We start from the raw sequence: 19,924 nt of genomic DNA on the forward strand, positions 1-19,924 counted from the left end.
GGTGTGCATGTACATAGATCCCTGAAGGCAGCAGAACAGGTGGATAAGGTGGTTAAAAAGGCATATGGGATACTTGCCTTCATTAGCCGAGGCATAGAATATAAGAGCAGGGAGGTTATGATGGAGCTGTACAAAACGCTAGTTAGGCCACAGCTGGAATACTGTGTGCAGTTCTGGTCGCCACACTATAGGAAGGATGTGATTGCATTGGAGAGGGTGCAGAGGAGATTCACCATGATGTTACCTGGGCTGGAGCGCTTCAGCTATGAAGAAAGACTGGACAGGCTGGGGTTGTTTTCCTTGGAGCAGAGAAGGCTGAGGGGCGACCTGATTGAGGTGTACAAAATTATGAGGGGCATAGATAGGGGAGATAGAAAGGAACTTTTTCCCTTAGTAGAGGGATCAATAACAAGGGGGCATAGATTCAAGGCAAGGGGCACGAGGTTTAGAGGGGATTTGAGGAAGAACTTCTTCACCCAGAGGATGGTTGGAATCTGGAACTCACTGCCTGAAAGGGTGGGAGAGGCAGGAACCCTCACAACATTCAAGAAGCATTTGGATGAGCACTTGAAATGCCATAGCATACAGGGCTACGGACCAAATGCTGGAAAATGGGATTAGAGTAGACAGGGCTTGATGGCCGGCACGGACGCGATGGGCTGAAGGGCCTCTTTCTGTGCTGTATAACTCTATGACTCTAACTAGGGGGCATAGTCTCAGGATAAGGGTTACGCCATTTAAGACCGACATGAGGAAGAATTTCTTCACTCAGAGGGTTGTGAATCTTTGGAATTCTCTGCCCCAGAGGGCTGTGAATGCTGAGTCTTTGAGTATATTCAAGGCTGAGATAGATAGATTTTGGACTCTAGGGGAATCAAGGGATATGGAGATCAGGCGGGAAAGTGGAGTCGAGGTGGATGTTGAGCCACTATCTTGTTGAATGGTGGAGCAGGCTTGAGGAGCCGTGTGACCTACTCCTGCTCCTAATTCTTATGATCTTTTATGTTCTTAATCTGCCCGGCAACTTTCCTTTCAGTGAAGAGAGACGAGAAAGACCAAAGTGCTGTTTGCCCCTCTCAGTGTGGCCCTGAAGGACTGTGTCCAGGCTGTAGTTCTGTTCCCAGCGTACGATCCTCCCCCCAGATTGTCCTTTCTGAGCTCCAGCCAGGTGATGCTAAACACTCAGGTGGGAACGACAAAAATCCACAACAATGTGTTTAAATCAAACCTGATTTATTTGACATGTATCCAGAAATTTAAACTCCAGCCCAGTTACAGGGGTTATTAACATCAGCAGAAACAAACTCCAGCTGTCAGTGTGAACATGATTCAGTCCGGGATGTGATCAACAGCAGAAATAACAGCAGAATCCAACCCCTGCAGTCACTTGTGAACTCGCTGGTGTCTCAGCAGGGTGGATGACTGAGTGAATCCCTTCCCATACATGGAGCAGGTGAACGGCCTCTCCCCAGTGTGAATTAGCTGGTGTGTCAACAGGTCGGATGACTGAGTGAATCCCTTCCCACAGTCAGAGTAGGTGAACGGCCTCTCCCCGGTGTGAACTTGCTGGTATCTCAGCAGGTTGGATGACTGAGTGAATCCCTTCCCACACTCAGAGCAAGTGAACGGCCTCTCCCTGGTGTGAGTGCGCTGGTGTATAGTGAGGTGAGATGATTGCTTGAACCCAGTCCCGCAGTGAGAGCACCTGAACGGTCTCTCGTCAGTGTGAAAACTCTGATGACATATCAGTTCCCCGGAACTTTTATAACATTTTCCACAGACCGGGCATTTAAAAGGACTCTCCCCGGTGTGAACTCGCTGGTGCTGCAGCAGGTCGGATGACCGACTGAATCCCTTCCCACACACGGAGCAGGTTAACGACATCTCCCCGGTGTGAACTCGCTGGTGTGTCAGCAGGCTGGATGAATTAGTGAATCCCTTCCCACACTGAGAGCAGGTGAACGTCCTCTCCCCGGTGTGAACTCGCTGGTGTCTCAACAGGCCAGAGGATCGGATGAAGCCTCGTCCACACACAGAACACGTGTACGGTTTCTCCCCGCTCTGAACGGTGCTTTCTGCTTCCATGTTCAAAGGTCCTGATGATTTGAGTGACTCTGTCAGATCTTGAAGTGATGTTTGGTTTGAGTTTCCCGTCTCCAAATCCTCCCCTTCGAACACCCTGCAAAATGAATTTGAAACAGGAAAAAGGGAGGGTGAGAGAGAACCCACAAAAACACAAAGGCAGGTTGTGAAATTGTGCTGAATGAATCTGGGAATTTGTGGGGCGGCACTAGAAAAAAGTGACCATGAAAGCTGCCAGATTGTCGTAAAAACCCAACTGGTTCACTAATGTCTTTCAGGGAAGGGAACCCACCACCCGGTCTGGGCCTACACAAGACTCTGGTCTCTATGGGAAAAGAGAGAGTGAGGTGAGATGGAGAGGGGTGAAGGAGAGCAACATTATACATCTGCAACTCGACTAAAACTTTGACAGAACCTCACAAACAAGCGACCTCCACCACATAGAAGGACAAGGGCAGCAAATACATGGGAACCCCATCACCTCCCAGTTCCCCTTCAAGTCACACACTTACACTGACGTGGGCATATATCGCTGTTACTACATCGTCGCTGGGTGAAAATCCTGGAACTCCTCACCTAATAGCATTCGGAGAGTACCTTCACCACACGGATTGCAGAGGTTCAAGAAGAAAGCCCAGCATCACCTTCTCAACAGGCAACTGCGGACTGGCAATATATGCTGGCCTTCCGAGCGACGCCAACATCGAATGAATTTAAAAAATCTGTACATATAAAATGGATTGAAAGGCTCTGCAGAAACACTTGTTCCTAAAACGATAATCATTTACACTGTATGGACAGTGTCTATTTAGCAATTTAATCTCCCATAAAATCCACCTCCCTTGACAGTCTCACATTGGAAATTGTTGGGTCCCACTGGGCTCAGAAGTACTGGGGGTTAAACCCAGCAGCTTCTCCCCCCTCTCCACTCCAGCTCAAACTGATGCAACAAAAAAGTCCTACACAGGTGGCCAGGGACCGAGTTCCACATCCACCGCCCACCCTGATGCTAACTGGCTCTGAAATGCTCCCTCTGCTGCATAAATGCAAGTTGTTGTGTTTCTTGACTAGCGGAGGTGCTGCACCCTGGGGTTAATGGTGCCGGGGTCCTGGCCGCACATCCACCGGCTCTGACTCGCGGCCTGAGACCCACACTCGGTGTTGCTGAGGGATTCTAACCCTGGGACTGTACATGGGGATTCTAACCCTGGGACTGTACATTGGGATTCTAACCCTGGGACTGTACATGGGGATTCCAACCCAGGGACTGTACATTGGGATTCTAACCCTGGGACTGTACATGGGGATTCTAACCCTCGGACTGTACATGGGGATTCTAACCCTCGGACTGTACATGGGGATTCCAGTCCTGGGACTGTACATGGGGATTTTAACCATGAGACTGTACATGGGGATTCCAAGCCTGGGACTGTACACGGCGATTCTAACCCTGGGACTGTACATGGGGATACCAACCCAGGGACTGTACATGGGGATTCTAGCCCTGAGACTGTACATGGTGATTCCAAAATTCGGAATGTACATGGGGATTCTAACACTGGGACTGTAAATGAGGTTTCCAACACTGGGATTGTACATGGGGATTGCAGCCCTGGGACTGCGCAGGGGGATTGTAACCCTGGGAATTTACATGGAGATTCTAACCCTGGGACTGTACATGGGGCTTCCAACCCTGGGACTGTACATGGGGATTCTAACCCTGGGACTGTACATGGGGATTGCAACCCTGGGACTGCACATGGGGATTCCAGCCCTGAGACTGTACATGGGGATTCTAATCCTGGGACTGTACATGGGGATTTCAACCCTGGGACTGTACAAGGGGATTCCAACCCTGGGACTGCACATGGAGATTCTAACCCTTGGACTGTACATGGAGATTCCAACCCTCAGACTGTACATGGATATTCTAACCCTCGGACTATACATGGGGATTGCAACCCTGGGACTGTACGTGGCAATTCCAACCCTGGGACTGTGCACAGGAATTCCACCCCTGGGACTTTACGTGGGCAGTCCAGCCCTGAGAATTTATATGGGGATTCTGACCCTGGGACTGTACATGGGGATTCCAACCCTGGGACTGTACATGGGGATTCTTACCCTGGGACTGTACATGGGGATTCCAAACCTGGGACTGTACATGGGGATACCAACCCTGTGACTGCACATTGGGATTCTAACCCTGGGACTGTACATGGGGATTCCAACCCTGGGACTATACATTGGGATTCTAACCCTGGGACAATACATGGGGGTTCCAGCCCTGAGACTGTACATGGTGATACCAAAATTCAGAATGTACATGGGGAATTCAACCCAAGGACTGTACATGATGATTCCAACAATGGGAATGTACATGGGGATTCTAACCCTGAGACTGTACATGGGGATTCTAACCCTGGGACTATACATGGGATTTGCAACCCTGGGACTGTACATAGGGATTCCAAACCTGGGACTGTACTTAGGGATTCCAATCCTGGGACTGTACATCGGGATTCTAACCCTGGGACTGTACATGGGTATTCTAACCCTCGGACTGTACATGGGGATTCTAACCCTGGGACTGTACTTGGTGATTCCAACAATGGGAATGTACATGGGGATTCTAACCCTGGGACTGTACATGAGAATTCTAACCCTGGGACTGTACATGGGGATTCCAACCCTGGGACTGTACATGGGGATTCTAACCCTGGGACTGTACATGGGGATTCTAACCCTGGGACTGTACATGGGGATTCCAACCCTGGGACTGTACATGGGGATTCTAACCCTGGGACTATACATGGGAATTCTAACCCTGGGACTGTACAGGGGGATTCCAACCCTGGGACTGTACATGGGATTTCCTGCCCTGGGACTGTACGTGGGCATTCCTGCCCTGAGACTGTATATGGGCATTCTAACCCTGGGACTCTACCTGGGGATTCCAAACCTGGAACTGTACATGGGGATTCCAACATTGGGAATTTACATGGGGATTCCAACCCTGGGATTGTACATGGGGATTCTAACCCTGGGACTGAACATGGGGATTCCAACAGTGGGACTGACAATGGGGATTCCAATTCTGGGACTGTACATGGGGATTCTAACCCTGGGACTGTACTTGGGGATTCCAACCCGGGGACTGTACATTGGAATTCTAACCCTGGGACTGTACATGGGGATTCTTACCCTGGGACTGTACATGGGGATTCCAAACCTGGGACTGTACATGGGGATACCAACCCTGTGACTGCACATTGGGATTCTAACCCTTGGACTGTACATGGAGATGCCAACCCTCGGACTGTACATGGGGATGCTAACCCTGGGACTGTACATGAGGATTGCAACCCTGGGACTGTACGTGGCGATTCCAACCCTGGGACTGTACACAGGATGTCCAACCCTGGGACTATACGTGGGCATTCCAGCCCTGCGATTGTATATGGGGATTCTAACCCTGGGACTGTACATGGGGATTCTAACACTCGGACTGTACATGGGGTTTCTAACCCTGGGACTGTATATGGGGATTAAAACCCTGGGACTGTACATGGGGTTTCCAAGCTTGGGAATTTATATGGGGTTTCTAACCCTGGGACTGTAAATGGCGATTCTAACCCTGGGACTGTACATGGGGATTCCAGCATTGGAACGGTACATGGGGATTCCAGCCCTGGGATTTTATATGGGGATTCTAATCCTGGGACTGTTCATGGGGATTTCAAACCTGGGACTGTACATGGGGATTACTACCCTGGGACTGTACATGGGGATTCTAACCCTGGGACTGTACAAGGGGATTCCAAACCTGGGACTGTACATGGGGATTCCAACCCTGGGACTGTGCATGGGGATTCCAATCATGGGACTGTACATGGGGATGCCAACATTGGGAATTTACATGGGGATTCCAACCCTGGGAATGTACAGGGGGATTCTAATCCTTGGACTGTACATGGGGATTCCAACCCTGGGACTGTACATGGGTATTCCAACCGTGGGACTGTACATGGGGATTCCAAATCTGGGACTGTAATTGGGGATTCCAACCCGGGGACTGTACATGGGGATTCTAACCCTGGGACTGTACATGGGGATTCCAATCCTGGGACTGTACATGGGGATTCTAGCCGTGAGACTGAACATGGGGATTCCAGCCCTGGGACTGTACATGGGGATTGTAACCCTGGGACCATACATGGTGATTCCAACATTGGGAATGTACATTGGGATTCCAACCCTGGGACTGTACATGGGGATTCCAAACCTGGGACTGTATATGGGGATTCCAAACCTGGGACTGTATATGGGGATTCCAACCCTGGGACTGTACATGGGAATTCCAACCCTGGGACTGTACATGGGGATTCCAATCCTGGGACTGTACATGGGGATTCTAACCCTGGGACTGTACATGGGATTTCCAACCCTGGCACTGTACATGGGGATTCCAGCCCTGGCACTGTACATGGGGATTCCTACACGGGGATTGTACATGGGGATTCCAGCCCTGAGACGGTACATGGGGATTCTAACCCTGGTACTGTATGTGGGGATTCCAAACCTGGGACTGTACATGGGGATTCCAATCCTGGGACTGTACATGGGGATTCTAACCCTGGGACTGTACGTGGGGCTTCTAACCCTGGGACTGTACATGGGAATTCTAACCCTGTCACTGTACATGGGGATTGTAACCCTGGGACTGTACATGGGATTTCCAACCCTGGGACTGTACATGGGGATTCCAACATTGGGAATGTATATGGGGATTGCAACCCTGGGTCTGTACATGTGGATTCCAGACCTGGGACTGTACATGGAGATTCCAGCCCTGGGATTGTACATGGGGATTCTAACCCTGAGGCTGTACATGGGGATCCCAACCTTGGGATTGTATATGGGGATTCCCATCCTGGGACTGTACATGGGGATTCTAATCCAGGAAATGTACACTGGGATGCTAACCCTGTCACTGCACGTGGGGAGTCCAAACCTGGGACTGTACATGGTGATTCCAACAATGGGATTGTACATGGTGATTCCAACAATGGGATTGTACATGGTGATTCCAACAATGGGAATGTACACGGGGATTCTAACCCTGGGACTCTACATGGGATTTCCAACCCTGGGACTGCACATGGGGATTCTCAGCCTGGGAATGTACATGGGGATTCTAATCCTGGGACTGTACATGCGGATTCTAACCCTGGGACTGTACATGGGGATTCTAACCCTGGGACTGTACATAGGGATTCCAATCCTGGGACTGTCCATCGGGATTCTATCCCTGGGACTGTACATGGGGATTCTAACCCTCGGACTGTACATGGGGATTCTAAACCTGGGACTGTACATGGGGATTCTAACCCTGGGGCTTTACATAGGGATTCTAACTTTGGGACTGTACATGGGGATTCTAACCCTGAGGCTGTACATGGGGATTCCAACCTTGGGATTCCCATCCTGGGACTGTACATGGGGATACTAACCCTGGGACTGTACAGAGTGATTCCAACAATGGGACTCTGCATGGGGATTCCAACCCTGGGACTACATGGGATTTCCAACCCTGGCACTGGACATGGGGATTCCAGCCCTGGCACTGTACATGGGGATTCCTACACGGGGATTGTACATGGGGATTCCAGCCCTGAGACGGTACATGGGGATTCTAACCCTGGTACTGTATGTGGGGATTCCAAACCTGGGACTGTACATGGGGATTCCAACCCTGGGACTGTACATGGGGATTCTAACCCTGGGACTGTACATGGAGATTCTAACCCTGGGACTGTACATGGGGATTCCAACCCTCGGACTGAACATGGGGATTCTAACACTGGGACTGTACATGGGGATTGCAACCCTGCTGCTGTACGTGGTGATTCCAACCCTCGGACTGTACACAGGAATTCCAACCCTGGGACTGTACGTGGGCATTCCAGCCCTGAGACTGTATATAGGGATTCTAACCCAGGCACTGTACATGGGGATTCCAAACCTGGGACTGTACATGGGGATTCCAACCCTGGGACTGAACATGGGGATTGCAATCCTGGGACTGTACATGGGGATTGCAATCCTGGGACTGTACTTGGGGATTCCAACACTCGGACTGTTCATGGGGATTCTAATCCTGGGACTGGACATATGGATTCCAAAACTGGGACTGTTCGTGGGGATTCCAACATTGGGAATGTACATGGGGATTCCAACCCTGGGACTGTACATGGGGATTCTAACCTTGGGACACAACAGGGGAATTCCAACACTGGGACTGTACATGGGGATTCCAACCCTGGGACTGTACGTGGTGATTCCAACATTGGGAATGTACATGGGGATTCCAACCCTGGGACTGTACATGGGGATTCTAACCTTGGGACTCAACAGGGGGATTCCAACCCTGGGACTGTACATGGGGATTTCAGCCCTGGGACTGTGCATGGGGATTCCAACCTTGGGATTGTACATGGGGATTCCAGCATTGGGACAGTACATGGGGATTCCAACCCTGGGACTGTATATGGGGATTCCAACCCTGCGACTGTACATGGGGATTCTAACCCTGGGACTGTACATGGGGATTGCAAACCTGGGACTGTACATGGGGATTCCAGCCCTGGGACTGTACGTGGGGATTCCAACACTGGGACTGTAGGTGGGGATTCTAAACCTGGGACTGTACGTGGTGATTCCAACATTGGGAATGTACATGGGGATTCCAACCCTGGGACCGTACATGGGGATTCCAGCCCTGGGACTGTACATGGGGATTCCAGCCCTGGGACTGTACATGGGGATTCTAACTCTGAGGCTGTACATTGAGATTCCAACCTTGGGAATGTATATGGGGATTCTAACCCTGGGACTGTACATTGGGATTCTAAACCAGGGACTGTACATTGGGATTCTAAGCCTGAGGCTGTACATGGGGATTCCAACCTTGGGATTGTATATGGGGATTCCAGCCCTGAGACTGTACATGGAGATGCAAACATTGGGAATGAACATGGGGATTCTAACCTCGGGACTCAACAGGGGGATTCCAACCCTGGGACTGTACATGGGGATTCTATCCCTGGAATTGTACATGGGGATTCTAACCCTGAGGCTGTTCATGGGGATTCCCATCCTGGGACTGTACATGGCGATTCTAACCCTGGGACTGTACATTGGGATTCTAACCCTGTCACTGCACATGGGGAGTCCAACCCTGAGACTGTACATGGGGATTCTAACCCTGGGACTGTACATGGGGATTCCAACCCTCAGACTGTACATGGGGATTCTAACCCTGGGACTGTACATGGGGACTCAACCCTGGGACTGCACGTGGCAATTCCAACCCTGAGGCTGTACACAGGAATTCCAACCCTGGGACTGTAAGTGGGCATTCCAGCCCTGAGACTGCATATGGGGATTCCAACCCTGGGACTGTACATGGGGATTCCAAACCTGGGACTGTACATGGGGATTACAACCCTGGGACAGTACATGCGGATTCTAACCCTGGGACTGTACATGGGGATTCCAATCCTGGGGCTGTACATGGGGATTCTAACCCTGGGACTGTACAAGGGGATTCTAACCCTCGGACTGTGCATCGTGATTCTAACCCTGGGACTGTGCATGGGGATTCTAACCCTGGGACTGTACATGGGGATTCCAACCCTGGGATTGTACATGGGGATTACAACCCTGGGATGTACATGGGGATTCCAACCCTGGGCTGTACATGGGGATTCCAGCTCAGAGACTGTACATGGGGATTGCAATCCTGGGACTGTACATGGGGATTCTAACCCTCGGACTGTACATGGGGATTCTAACCCTGGGACTGGACGTGGGGATTCCAACACTGGGACTGTACGTGGTGATTCTAACCCTGGGACTGTACGTGGGGATTCCAACCTTGGGATTGTACATGGGGCTTCCAACCCTGGGACTGTACATTGGGATTCTACCCCTGGGACTGTATATGGGGATTCTAACCCTGGGACGTACATGGTGATTCGAACCATGCAACTGTACATGGGGATTCCAACCCTGCGACTGTACATGGGGATTCTAACCCTGGGACTGTACATGGGGATTGCAAACCTGGGACTGTACACAGGAATTCCAACCCTGGGACTGTATGTGGGCATTCCAGCCCTGAGACTGTATATGGGGATTCTTATCCTGGGACTGCACATGGGGATTCCAACCTGGGACTGTACATGGGGATTCCAACTCTGGGACTGCACATGGGGATTACAACCCTGGGACAGTACATGCGGATTCTAACCCTGGGACTGTACATGGGGATTCCAATCCTGGGGCTGTACATGGGGATTCCAACCCTGGGATTGTACATGGGGATTCTAACCCTCGGACTGTGCATGGGGATTCCAACCCTGGGACTGTGCATGGGGATTCCAACCCTGGGATTGTACATGGGGATTTCAACCCTGGGCTGTACATGGGGATTTCAACTCTGGGACTGTACATGGGGATTCCAACCCTGGGCTGTACATGGGGATTCCAGCCCTGAGACTGTACATGGGGATTTCAATCCTGGGACTGTACATGGGGATTGCAATCCTGGGACTGTACATGGGGATTCCAACCCTCGGACTGTACATGGGGATTCTAATCCTGGGACAGTAAATGGGGATTCTAACCCTGGGACTGTACATGGGGATTCCAACCCTGGGACTGTAAATGGGGATTCTAACCCTGAGACTGAACATAGGGATTCCAATCCTGGGACTGTACATGGGGATTCTAACCCTGGGATGTACATGGGGATTCTAACCCTCGGACTGTATATGGGGATTCTAACCCTGGGACTGTACGTGGGGATTCCAACACTGGGACTGTAGGTGGGGATTCTAACCCTGGGACTGTACATGGTGATTCCAACATTGGGAATGTACATGGGGATTCCAACCCTGGAACTGTACATGGGGATTCCAGCCCTGAGACTGTACATGGGGATTCTAACCCTGAGGCTGTACATGGGAATTCCAACCTTGCGATTGTATATGAGGATTCTAACCCTGGGACTGTAAAATGGGATTCTAACCCTGGGACTGTACATGGGGATTCTAACCCTGTCACTGTACATGGGGATTCCAACCCTGGGACTGTACATGGGGATTCTAACCCTGGGACTGTACATGGGATTTCCAACCATGGGACTGTACATTGGGATTCCAGCCCTGAGACTGTACATGGTGATTCCAACAATGGGAATGTACACGGGGATTCTAACCCTGGGACTGTACATGGGATTTCCAACCCTGGGACTGTCCATGGGGATTCCAGCCCTGAGACTGTACACGGTGATTCCAACATTGGGAATGTACATGGGGATTCCAACCCTGGGACTGTACATGGTGATTCCAACATTGGGAATGTACATGGGGATTCCAACCCTGGGAATGTACATGGGGATTCCAACCCTGGGACTGTACATGGGGATTCCAGCCCTGGGACTGTACATGGTGATTCCAACATTGGGAATGTACATGGGGATTCCAGCCCTGGGACTGTACATGGGGATTCTAACCCTGAGGCTGTACATGGGGATTCCAACCTTGGGATTGTATGTGGGGATTCTAACCGTGGGACTGTACATTGGGATTCTAACCCTGGGACTGTACATTGGGATTCTAACCCTGGGACTGTACATTGGGATTCTAACCCTGGGACTGTACATGGGGATTCCAGCCCTGGGACTGTACATGGGGGTTCTAACTCTGCGGATGTATATGGGCATTCCAACCTTGGGATTGCATATTGGGATTCTAACCCTGGGACTGTACAATGGGATTCTAACCCTGGGAATGTACATTGGGATTCTAACCCTGTCACTGTACATGGGGATTCCAACCCTGGGACTGTACATGGCGATTCCAACCCTGGGAATGTACATGGTGATTCAAACAATGGGAATGTACATGGGGATTCTAACCCTGGGACTGTACATGGGATTTCCAACCCTGGGACTGCACATGGGGATTCTAACCCTGGGACTGTACATGGGGATATCAACCCTGAGACTGTACATGGGGATTCCAACCCTGGGATTGTACATGGGGATTCCAACATTCGGAATGTACATGGGGATTCCAACCCTGTGACTCTACATGGGGATCCCAACAATGGGACTGTACTTGGGGATTCTAACCCTGAGACTGTACATGGGATTTCCAACCCTGGGACTGTACATGGGGATTCCAACCCTGGAACTGTACATGGGGATTCCAACCCTGGGACTGTACATGGGGATTCTAACCCTGGGACCGTACATGGGGATTCTAACCCTGGGACTGTACATGGGGATTTTAACCCTCGGACTGTACATCGGGATTCTAACCCTGGTAATGTACATGGGGATTCCAACCTTGGGACTGTACACAGGAATTCCAACCTTGCGACTGTACACAGGAATTCCAACCCTGGGACTGTACATGGGGATTCTAACCCTGGGGCTGTACATGGGGATTCCAAACCTGGGACTGTACACGGAGATTCCAACCCTGTGACTGTACACAGGAATTACAACCCTGGGACTGTACGTGGGCATTCTTGCCCTGAGACTGTGTATGGGGATTCTAACCCTGGTGCTGTACATGGGGATTCCAGCCCTGGGACTGTACAAGGGGATTCTAATCCTGGGACTGTATATGGGGATTCTAACCCTGGGACTGTACATGGGGATTCCAGTCCTGGGACTGTACATGGGGATTCTCATCCTGGGACTGTACATGGGGATTCTAATCCTGGGACTGTCCATGGGGATTCTAACCCTGGGACTGTACATGGGGATTCTAACCCTGGGACTGTACATGGGGATTCTAACCCTGGGACTGTACATGGGGATTCCAATCCTGGGACTGTACATCGGGATTCTAACCCTGGGAATGTACATGGGGATTCCAACCTTGGGACTGTACATAGGGATTCTAACCCTGGGACTGTATACGGGGATTCTAACCCTGGGACTGTTCATGGGGATTCCAATCCCGGGGCTGTACATGGGGCTTCCAACCCTCGGACTGTACGTGGCGATTCCAACCCGGGGACTGTAAACAGAAATTCCAACATTGGGTCTGTACGTGGGCATTCCAGCCCTGAGACTGTATATGGGGATTCCAACCCTGGGACTGTACATGGGGATTTCAGCATTGGGACAGTACATGGGGATTCCAGCCCTGGGACTGTACATGGGGATTGCAATCCTGGGACTGTACATGGGGATTCCAGCCCTCGGACTGTACATGGGGATTCTAATCCTGGGACAGTAAATGGGGATTCTAACCCTGGGACTGTACATGGGGATTCCAACCCTGGGACTGTAAATGGGGATTCTAACCCTGAGACTGAACATAGGGATTCCAATCCTGGGACTGTACATGGGGATTCTAACCCTGGGATGTACATGGGGATTCTAACCCTCGGACTGTATATGGGGATTCTAACCCTGGGACTGTACGTGGGGATTCCAACACTGGGACTGTAGGTGGGGATTCTAACCCTGGGACTGTACATGGTGATTCCAACATTGGGAATGTACATGGGGATTCCAACCCTGGAACTGTACATGGGGATTCCAGCCCTGAGACTGTACATGGGGATTCTAACCCTGAGGCTGTACATGGGAATTCCAACCTTGCGATTGTATATGAGGATTCTAACCCTGGGACTGTAAAATGGGATTCTAACCCTGGGACTGTACATGGGGATTCTAACCCTGTCACTGTACATGGGGATTCCAACCCTGGGACTGTACATGGGGATTCTAACCCTGGGACTGTACATGGGATTTCCAACCATGGGACTGTACATTGGGATTCCAGCCCTGAGACTGTACATGGTGATTCCAACAATGGGAATGTACACGGGGATTCTAACCCTGGGACTGTACATGGGATTTCCAACCCTGGGACTGTCCATGGGGATTCCAGCCCTGAGACTGTACACGGTGATTCCAACATTGGGAATGTACATGGGGATTCCAACCCTGGGACTGTACATGGTGATTCCAACATTGGGAATGTACATGGGGATTCCAACCCTGGGAATGTACATGGGGATTCCAACCCTGGGACTGTACATGGGGATTCCAGCCCTGGGACTGTACATGGTGATTCCAACATTGGGAATGTCCATGGGGATTCCAGCCCTGGGACTGTACATGGGGATTCTAACCCTGAGGCTGTACATGGGGATTCCAACCTTGGGATTGTATGTGGGGATTCTAACCGTGGGACTGTACATTGGGATTCTAACCCTGGGACTGTACATTGGGATTCTAACCCTGGGACTGTACATTGGGATTCTAACCCTGGGACTGTACATGGGGATTCCAGCCCTGGGACTGTACATGGGGGTTCTAACTCTGCGGATGTATATGGGCATTCCAACCTTGGGATTGCATATTGGGATTCTAACCCTGGGACTGTACAATGGGATTCTAACCCTGGGAATGTACATTGGGATTCTAACCCTGTCACTGTACATGGGGATTCCAACCCTGGGACTGTACATGGCGATTCCAACCCTGGGAATATACATGGTGATTCCAACAATGGGAATGTACATGGGGATTCTAACCCTGGGACTGTACATGGGATTTCCAACCCTGGGACTGCACATGGGGATTCTAACCCTGGGACTGTACATGGGGATATCAACCCTGAGACTGTACATGGGGATTCCAACCCTGGGATTGTACATGGGGATTCCAACATTCGGAATGTACATGGGGATTCCAACCCTGTGACTCTACATGGGGATTCTAACCCTGAGACTGTACATGGGATTTCCAACCCTGGGACTGTACATGGGGATTCCAACCCTGGAACTGTACATGGGGATTCCAACATTCGGAATGTACATGGGGATCCCAACAATGGGACTGTACTTGGGGATTCTAACCCTGAGACTGTACATGGGATTTCCAACCCTGGGACTGTACATGGGGATTCCAACCCTGGAACTGTACATGGGGATTCCAACCCTGGGACTGTACATGGGGATTCTAACCCTGGGACCGTACATGGGGATTCTAACCCTGGGACTGTACATGGGGATTTTAACCCTCGGACTGTACATCGGGATTCTAACCCTGGTAATGTACATGGGGATTCCAACCTTGGGACTGTACACAGGAATTCCAACCTTGCGACTGTACACAGGAATTCCAACCCTGGGACTGTACATGGGGATTCTAACCCTGGGGCTGTACATGGGGATTCCAAACCTGGGACTGTACACGGAGATTCCAACCCTGTGACTGTACACAGGAATTACAACCCTGGGACTGTACGTGGGCATTCTTGCCCTGAGACTGTGTATGGGGATTCTAACCCTGGTGCTGTACATGGGGATTCCAGCCCTGGGACTGTACAAGGGGATTCTAATCCTGGGACTGTATATGGGGATTCTAACCCTGGGACTGTACATGGGGATTCCAGTCCTGGGACTGTACATGGGGATTCTCATCCTGGGACTGTACATGGGGATTCTAACCCTGGGACTGTACATGGGGATTCCAACCCTGGGACTGTACATGGGGTTCTCATCCTGGGACTGTACATGGGGATTCTAATCCTGGGACTGTCCATGGGGATTCTAACCCTGGGACTGTACATGGGGATTCTAACCCTGGGACTGTACATGGGGATTCTAACCCTGGGACTGTACATGGGGATTCCAATCCTGGGACTGTACATCGGGATTCTAACCCTGGGAATGTACATGGGGATTCCAACCTTGGGACTGTACATAGGGATTCTAACCCTGGGACTGTATACGGGGATTCTAACCCTGGGACTGTTCATGGGGATTCCAATCCCGGGGCTGTACATGGGGCTTCCAACCCTCGGACTGTACGTGGCGATTCCAACCCGGGGACTGTAAACAGAAATTCCAACATTGGGTCTGTACGTGGGCATTCCAGCCCTGAGACTGTATATGGGGATTCCAACCCTGGGACTGTACATGGGGATTTCAGCATTGGGACAGTACATGGGGATTCCAGCCCTGGGACTGTACATGGGGATTCTAACCCTGGGACTGTACATGGAGATTCTAACCCTGGGACTGCACATGGGGAATCAAACCCTGGGACTGTACATGGGGATTCTAACCCTGGGACTGTACATGGGGATTCCAAACCTGGGACTGTACACAGGAATTCCAACCCTGGGACTGTACACAGGAATTCCAACCCTGGGACTGTACATGGGGATTGCAACCCTGGGACTGTATTTGGGGATTCCAGCATAGGGACTACCATGGAGATTCCAACCCTGGGGCTGTACATGGGGCTTCTAACCCTGTGGCTGTACATGTGGATTCCAAACCCGGGACTGTACACGGGGATTCCAAACCTGTGACTGTACACAGGAATTCCAACCCTGGGACTGTACGTGGGCATTCCTGCCCTGAGACTTTATAAGGGGATTCTAACCCCGGGACTGTACATTGGGATTCCAGCCCTGGGACTGTACAAGGGGATTCTAATCCTGGGACTGTATATGGGGATTCTAACCCTGGGACTGTACATGGGGATTCCAACCCTGGGACTGTACATGGGGATTCTCACCCTGGGACTGTACATGGGGATTCTAACCCTGGGACGGTACATGGGGATTCCAGCCCTGGGACTGTACAAGGGGATTCTAATCCTAGGGCTGTACATGGGGATTCCAACCCTGGGACTGTACATGGGGATTCTCAAACTGGGACTGTACATGGGGATTCTAACCCTGGGACTGTACATGGGGATTCCAACATTGGGACTGTACATGGGGATTCCAACCCTGGGACTGTACATGGGGATATCAACCCTGAGACTGTACATGGGGATTCCAACCCTGTGGCTGTACATGGAGATCCCAACAATGGGACTGTACATGGGGATTCCAGTCCTGGGATTGTACATCGGGATTCTTACCCTGGGACTGTACATGGGGATACTAAACCTCGGACTGTACATGGTGATTCCAACAATGGGAATGTACATGGGGATTCCAACCCTGGGACTGTACATGGGGATTCCAACACTGGGACTGTACATGGGGATTCTAACCCTGGGACTGTACATGGGGATTCTAACCCTGGGACTGTACATGGGGATATCAACCCTGGGACTGTACATGGGGATTCCAACATTCGGAATGTACATGGGGATTCCAACCCTGTGACTGTACATGGTGATCCCAACAATGGGACTGTACATGGGGATGCTAACCCTGGGACTGCACATGGGATTTCCAACCCTGGGACTGTAAATGGGGATTCCAACCCTGGGAATGTACATAGGGATTACAATCCTGGGACTGTACATCGGGATTCTAACCCTCGGACTGTACATGGGGATTCTAAACCTCGGACTGTACATGGGCATTCTAACCCTGGGACTGTACATGGGATTTCCAACCCTGGGAATGTACATGGGGATTCCAACCCTGGGACTGTACATGGGGATTCCAACCCTGAGACTGTACATGGGGATTCCAACCCCAGCACTGTCCACAGGAATTCCAACCCTGGGACTGAACATAGGGATTGCAACCCTGGGACTGTACATGGGGATTCCAGCATTGGGACAGTACATGGGGATTCCAGCCCTGGGACTACACATGGGGTTTCCAACCCTGGGACTGTACATGGGGATTCTAACCCTGGGACTGTACATGGAGATTCTAACCCTGGGACTGCACATGGGGAATCAAACCCTGGGACTGTACATGGGGATTCTAACCCCGGGACTGTACATGGGGATTCCAAACCTGGGACTGTACACAGGAATTCCAACCCTGGGACTGTACACAGGAATTCCAACCCTGGGACTGTACATGGGGATTGCAACCCTGGGACTGTACTTGGGGATTCCAGCATAGGGACTACCATGGAGATTCCAACCCTGGGGCTGTACATGGGGCTTCTAACCCTGTGGCTGTACATGGGGATTCCAAACCCGGGACTGTACACAGGGATTCCAAGCCTGTGACTGTACACAGGAATTCCAACCCTGGGACTGTACGTGGGCATTCCTGCCCTGAGACTTTATAAGGGGATTGTGGTAAACCACTGTTATAGTTATCACTGTATATTGTTCTCACTGTCACATCACTACACGAGGTCGCCTCTTGTCGCACTGTTATACCTGGGCTGACCACCTCCGACTCCGCCCATTACCTGCCCAGGTATAAAGGTAGCTGACTGGCTAGTATTCCTCCCTGTTGGATCGGATCACCCACGAGGGTGGGCTCTGTTATTTAGCCAATAAAAACCTTCAGTTACGTTCTTAACTCGTCGCCTTTTATTGGACTAATTGATAGGCATATCAATTTTATTGACTAAATTTTAAAGATGTCTGATAATGAACAGCAACAGCAAGGAGCTCACCCAGCAGCACAGCAACAGCAGCCTCCAGACAACGGGCCACACCAGCCGGCTTGGCTGCAAGCCTTGAAACCACCATACCTGGATCTAAACCCACAGGCACCAAACGCAGCCCTCAACTTCAAACACTGGCTGGACTGCTTCGAATCCTACCTGGAAGAATCCGGCGCCCCGCAGAGATCCAAACTAAGACTTCTGAACGCCCAAGCGAGCCCGAGAGTATACGCACTCATACAGGACACGACTACGTACGAGGCCGCTATCAACCTACTGAAACAGCAGTACCGCAGCCCGGTAAATTACATGTACACCAGGCACCTCCTAAGATCCCGCCCGCAACAGCCAGGAGAGTCTGTAGCTGAATTTTTACGGGCGCTAAGAGCACTCGGCAGGAACTGTGACTTTAAAGCGGTGACGGCTGTTGAAAATACGGAAGATAATATCCGCGATGCCTTTGTGAAAGGCCTACGGTCCGACTACTCACGGCAAAGACTGCTTGAAGCTAAAGACCTCGACCTGGACAAAGCTGAAGCCCTCGCTCTCTCCCTGGAGGTGGCCCATCAGGACCAGGAGGCGTTTTCCAGGTACTGCTCGCGACCCTGGGACTCGGGCCCGACCCCTACCGCAATACCCTTCGCAGCGCCGCCCCCGGGACCTACCTCAGCGTCGGCGTCCCGGACCCGACCGGGCCCGCCACCCCCGGTACCGGCTCCGACATCGGGCACCCGCGATCGGGCCGCCGGCTGCTTCTTTTGCGGCCAGGAGAAGCACCCGAGGTCGCGCTGCCCAGCCAGGAACTCTACCTGCACAACCTGCAGGAAGAAAGGCCACTTCTCTAAGGCCTGCAGGAGCGGATCTTCAGAGGCCAGCAGTGCCTCATGCGAACTGTGGGGGCGGCCATCTTCTTTCACGGCAACTGAGGCCAGTATCCCCACACGTGAGTCATGGGGGCGGCCATCTTTGATCAAGGCAACCGACCCCAATAGTGCCTCATGTGAGTTATGGGGGCAGCCATCTTCTCCGCCATTTTGTCCTACCTCGTGGGAGACGCCATTTTACACACCACGCCCGACTGCCACCGGGCCCCCGGACCCGACGACCGCCTCGCCCGCAGACGACAACGACTCGCTTACCTACACGCTAGCCTCCGTCACTCTGGATCAAGCCCGCCCACACCACCTGTCCAAGTCGATGATGGACATCAAAGTAAACGGCCACGCCACGACCTGCCTGTTCGACAGCGGAAGCACGGAGAGCTTCATCCACCCAGACACGGTGAGCCACTACTCCCTCCCTGTCCTGCCAACGCGCAACCGAATCTCGATGGCATCGAGGTCCCACGCCACGAACATTAGCGGCTACTGTGCTGTGACCTTGTCGGTTAAGGGTACAGAGTATAAAAACTTTAAAC

The 19,924-nt window shown here is 51.6% G+C and overlaps 1 protein-coding gene across 2 annotated transcripts in view; it reads right to left on the reverse strand.

Annotated features, from left to right (window-relative positions):
* Positions 1-1,216: 1,216 nt before the first annotated feature.
* LOC147119707 (uncharacterized) overlaps positions 1,217-19,924 on the reverse strand; it is a 63,443-nt gene continuing 44,735 nt past the window's right edge. The window contains exon 2 of one of the 2 annotated variants that reach the window (XM_085985203.1): positions 1,217-2,179. In XM_085985203.1, the coding sequence (XP_085841329.1) occupies positions 1,384-2,085 (702 nt within the window). In that variant the 5' untranslated portion in view covers positions 2,086-2,179 and the 3' untranslated portion in view covers positions 1,217-1,383. The remainder of the gene's footprint in view (positions 2,180-19,924) is intronic. The other variant, XR_015078064.1, reaches the window with a different exon arrangement.

This window comes from Somniosus microcephalus, chromosome 4 (assembly GCF_052327205.1).
Source record: "Somniosus microcephalus isolate GS21.2 chromosome 4, FLI_Smic_1.0, whole genome shotgun sequence".
Classification (NCBI taxonomy): domain Eukaryota; kingdom Metazoa; phylum Chordata; class Chondrichthyes; order Squaliformes; family Somniosidae; genus Somniosus; species Somniosus microcephalus.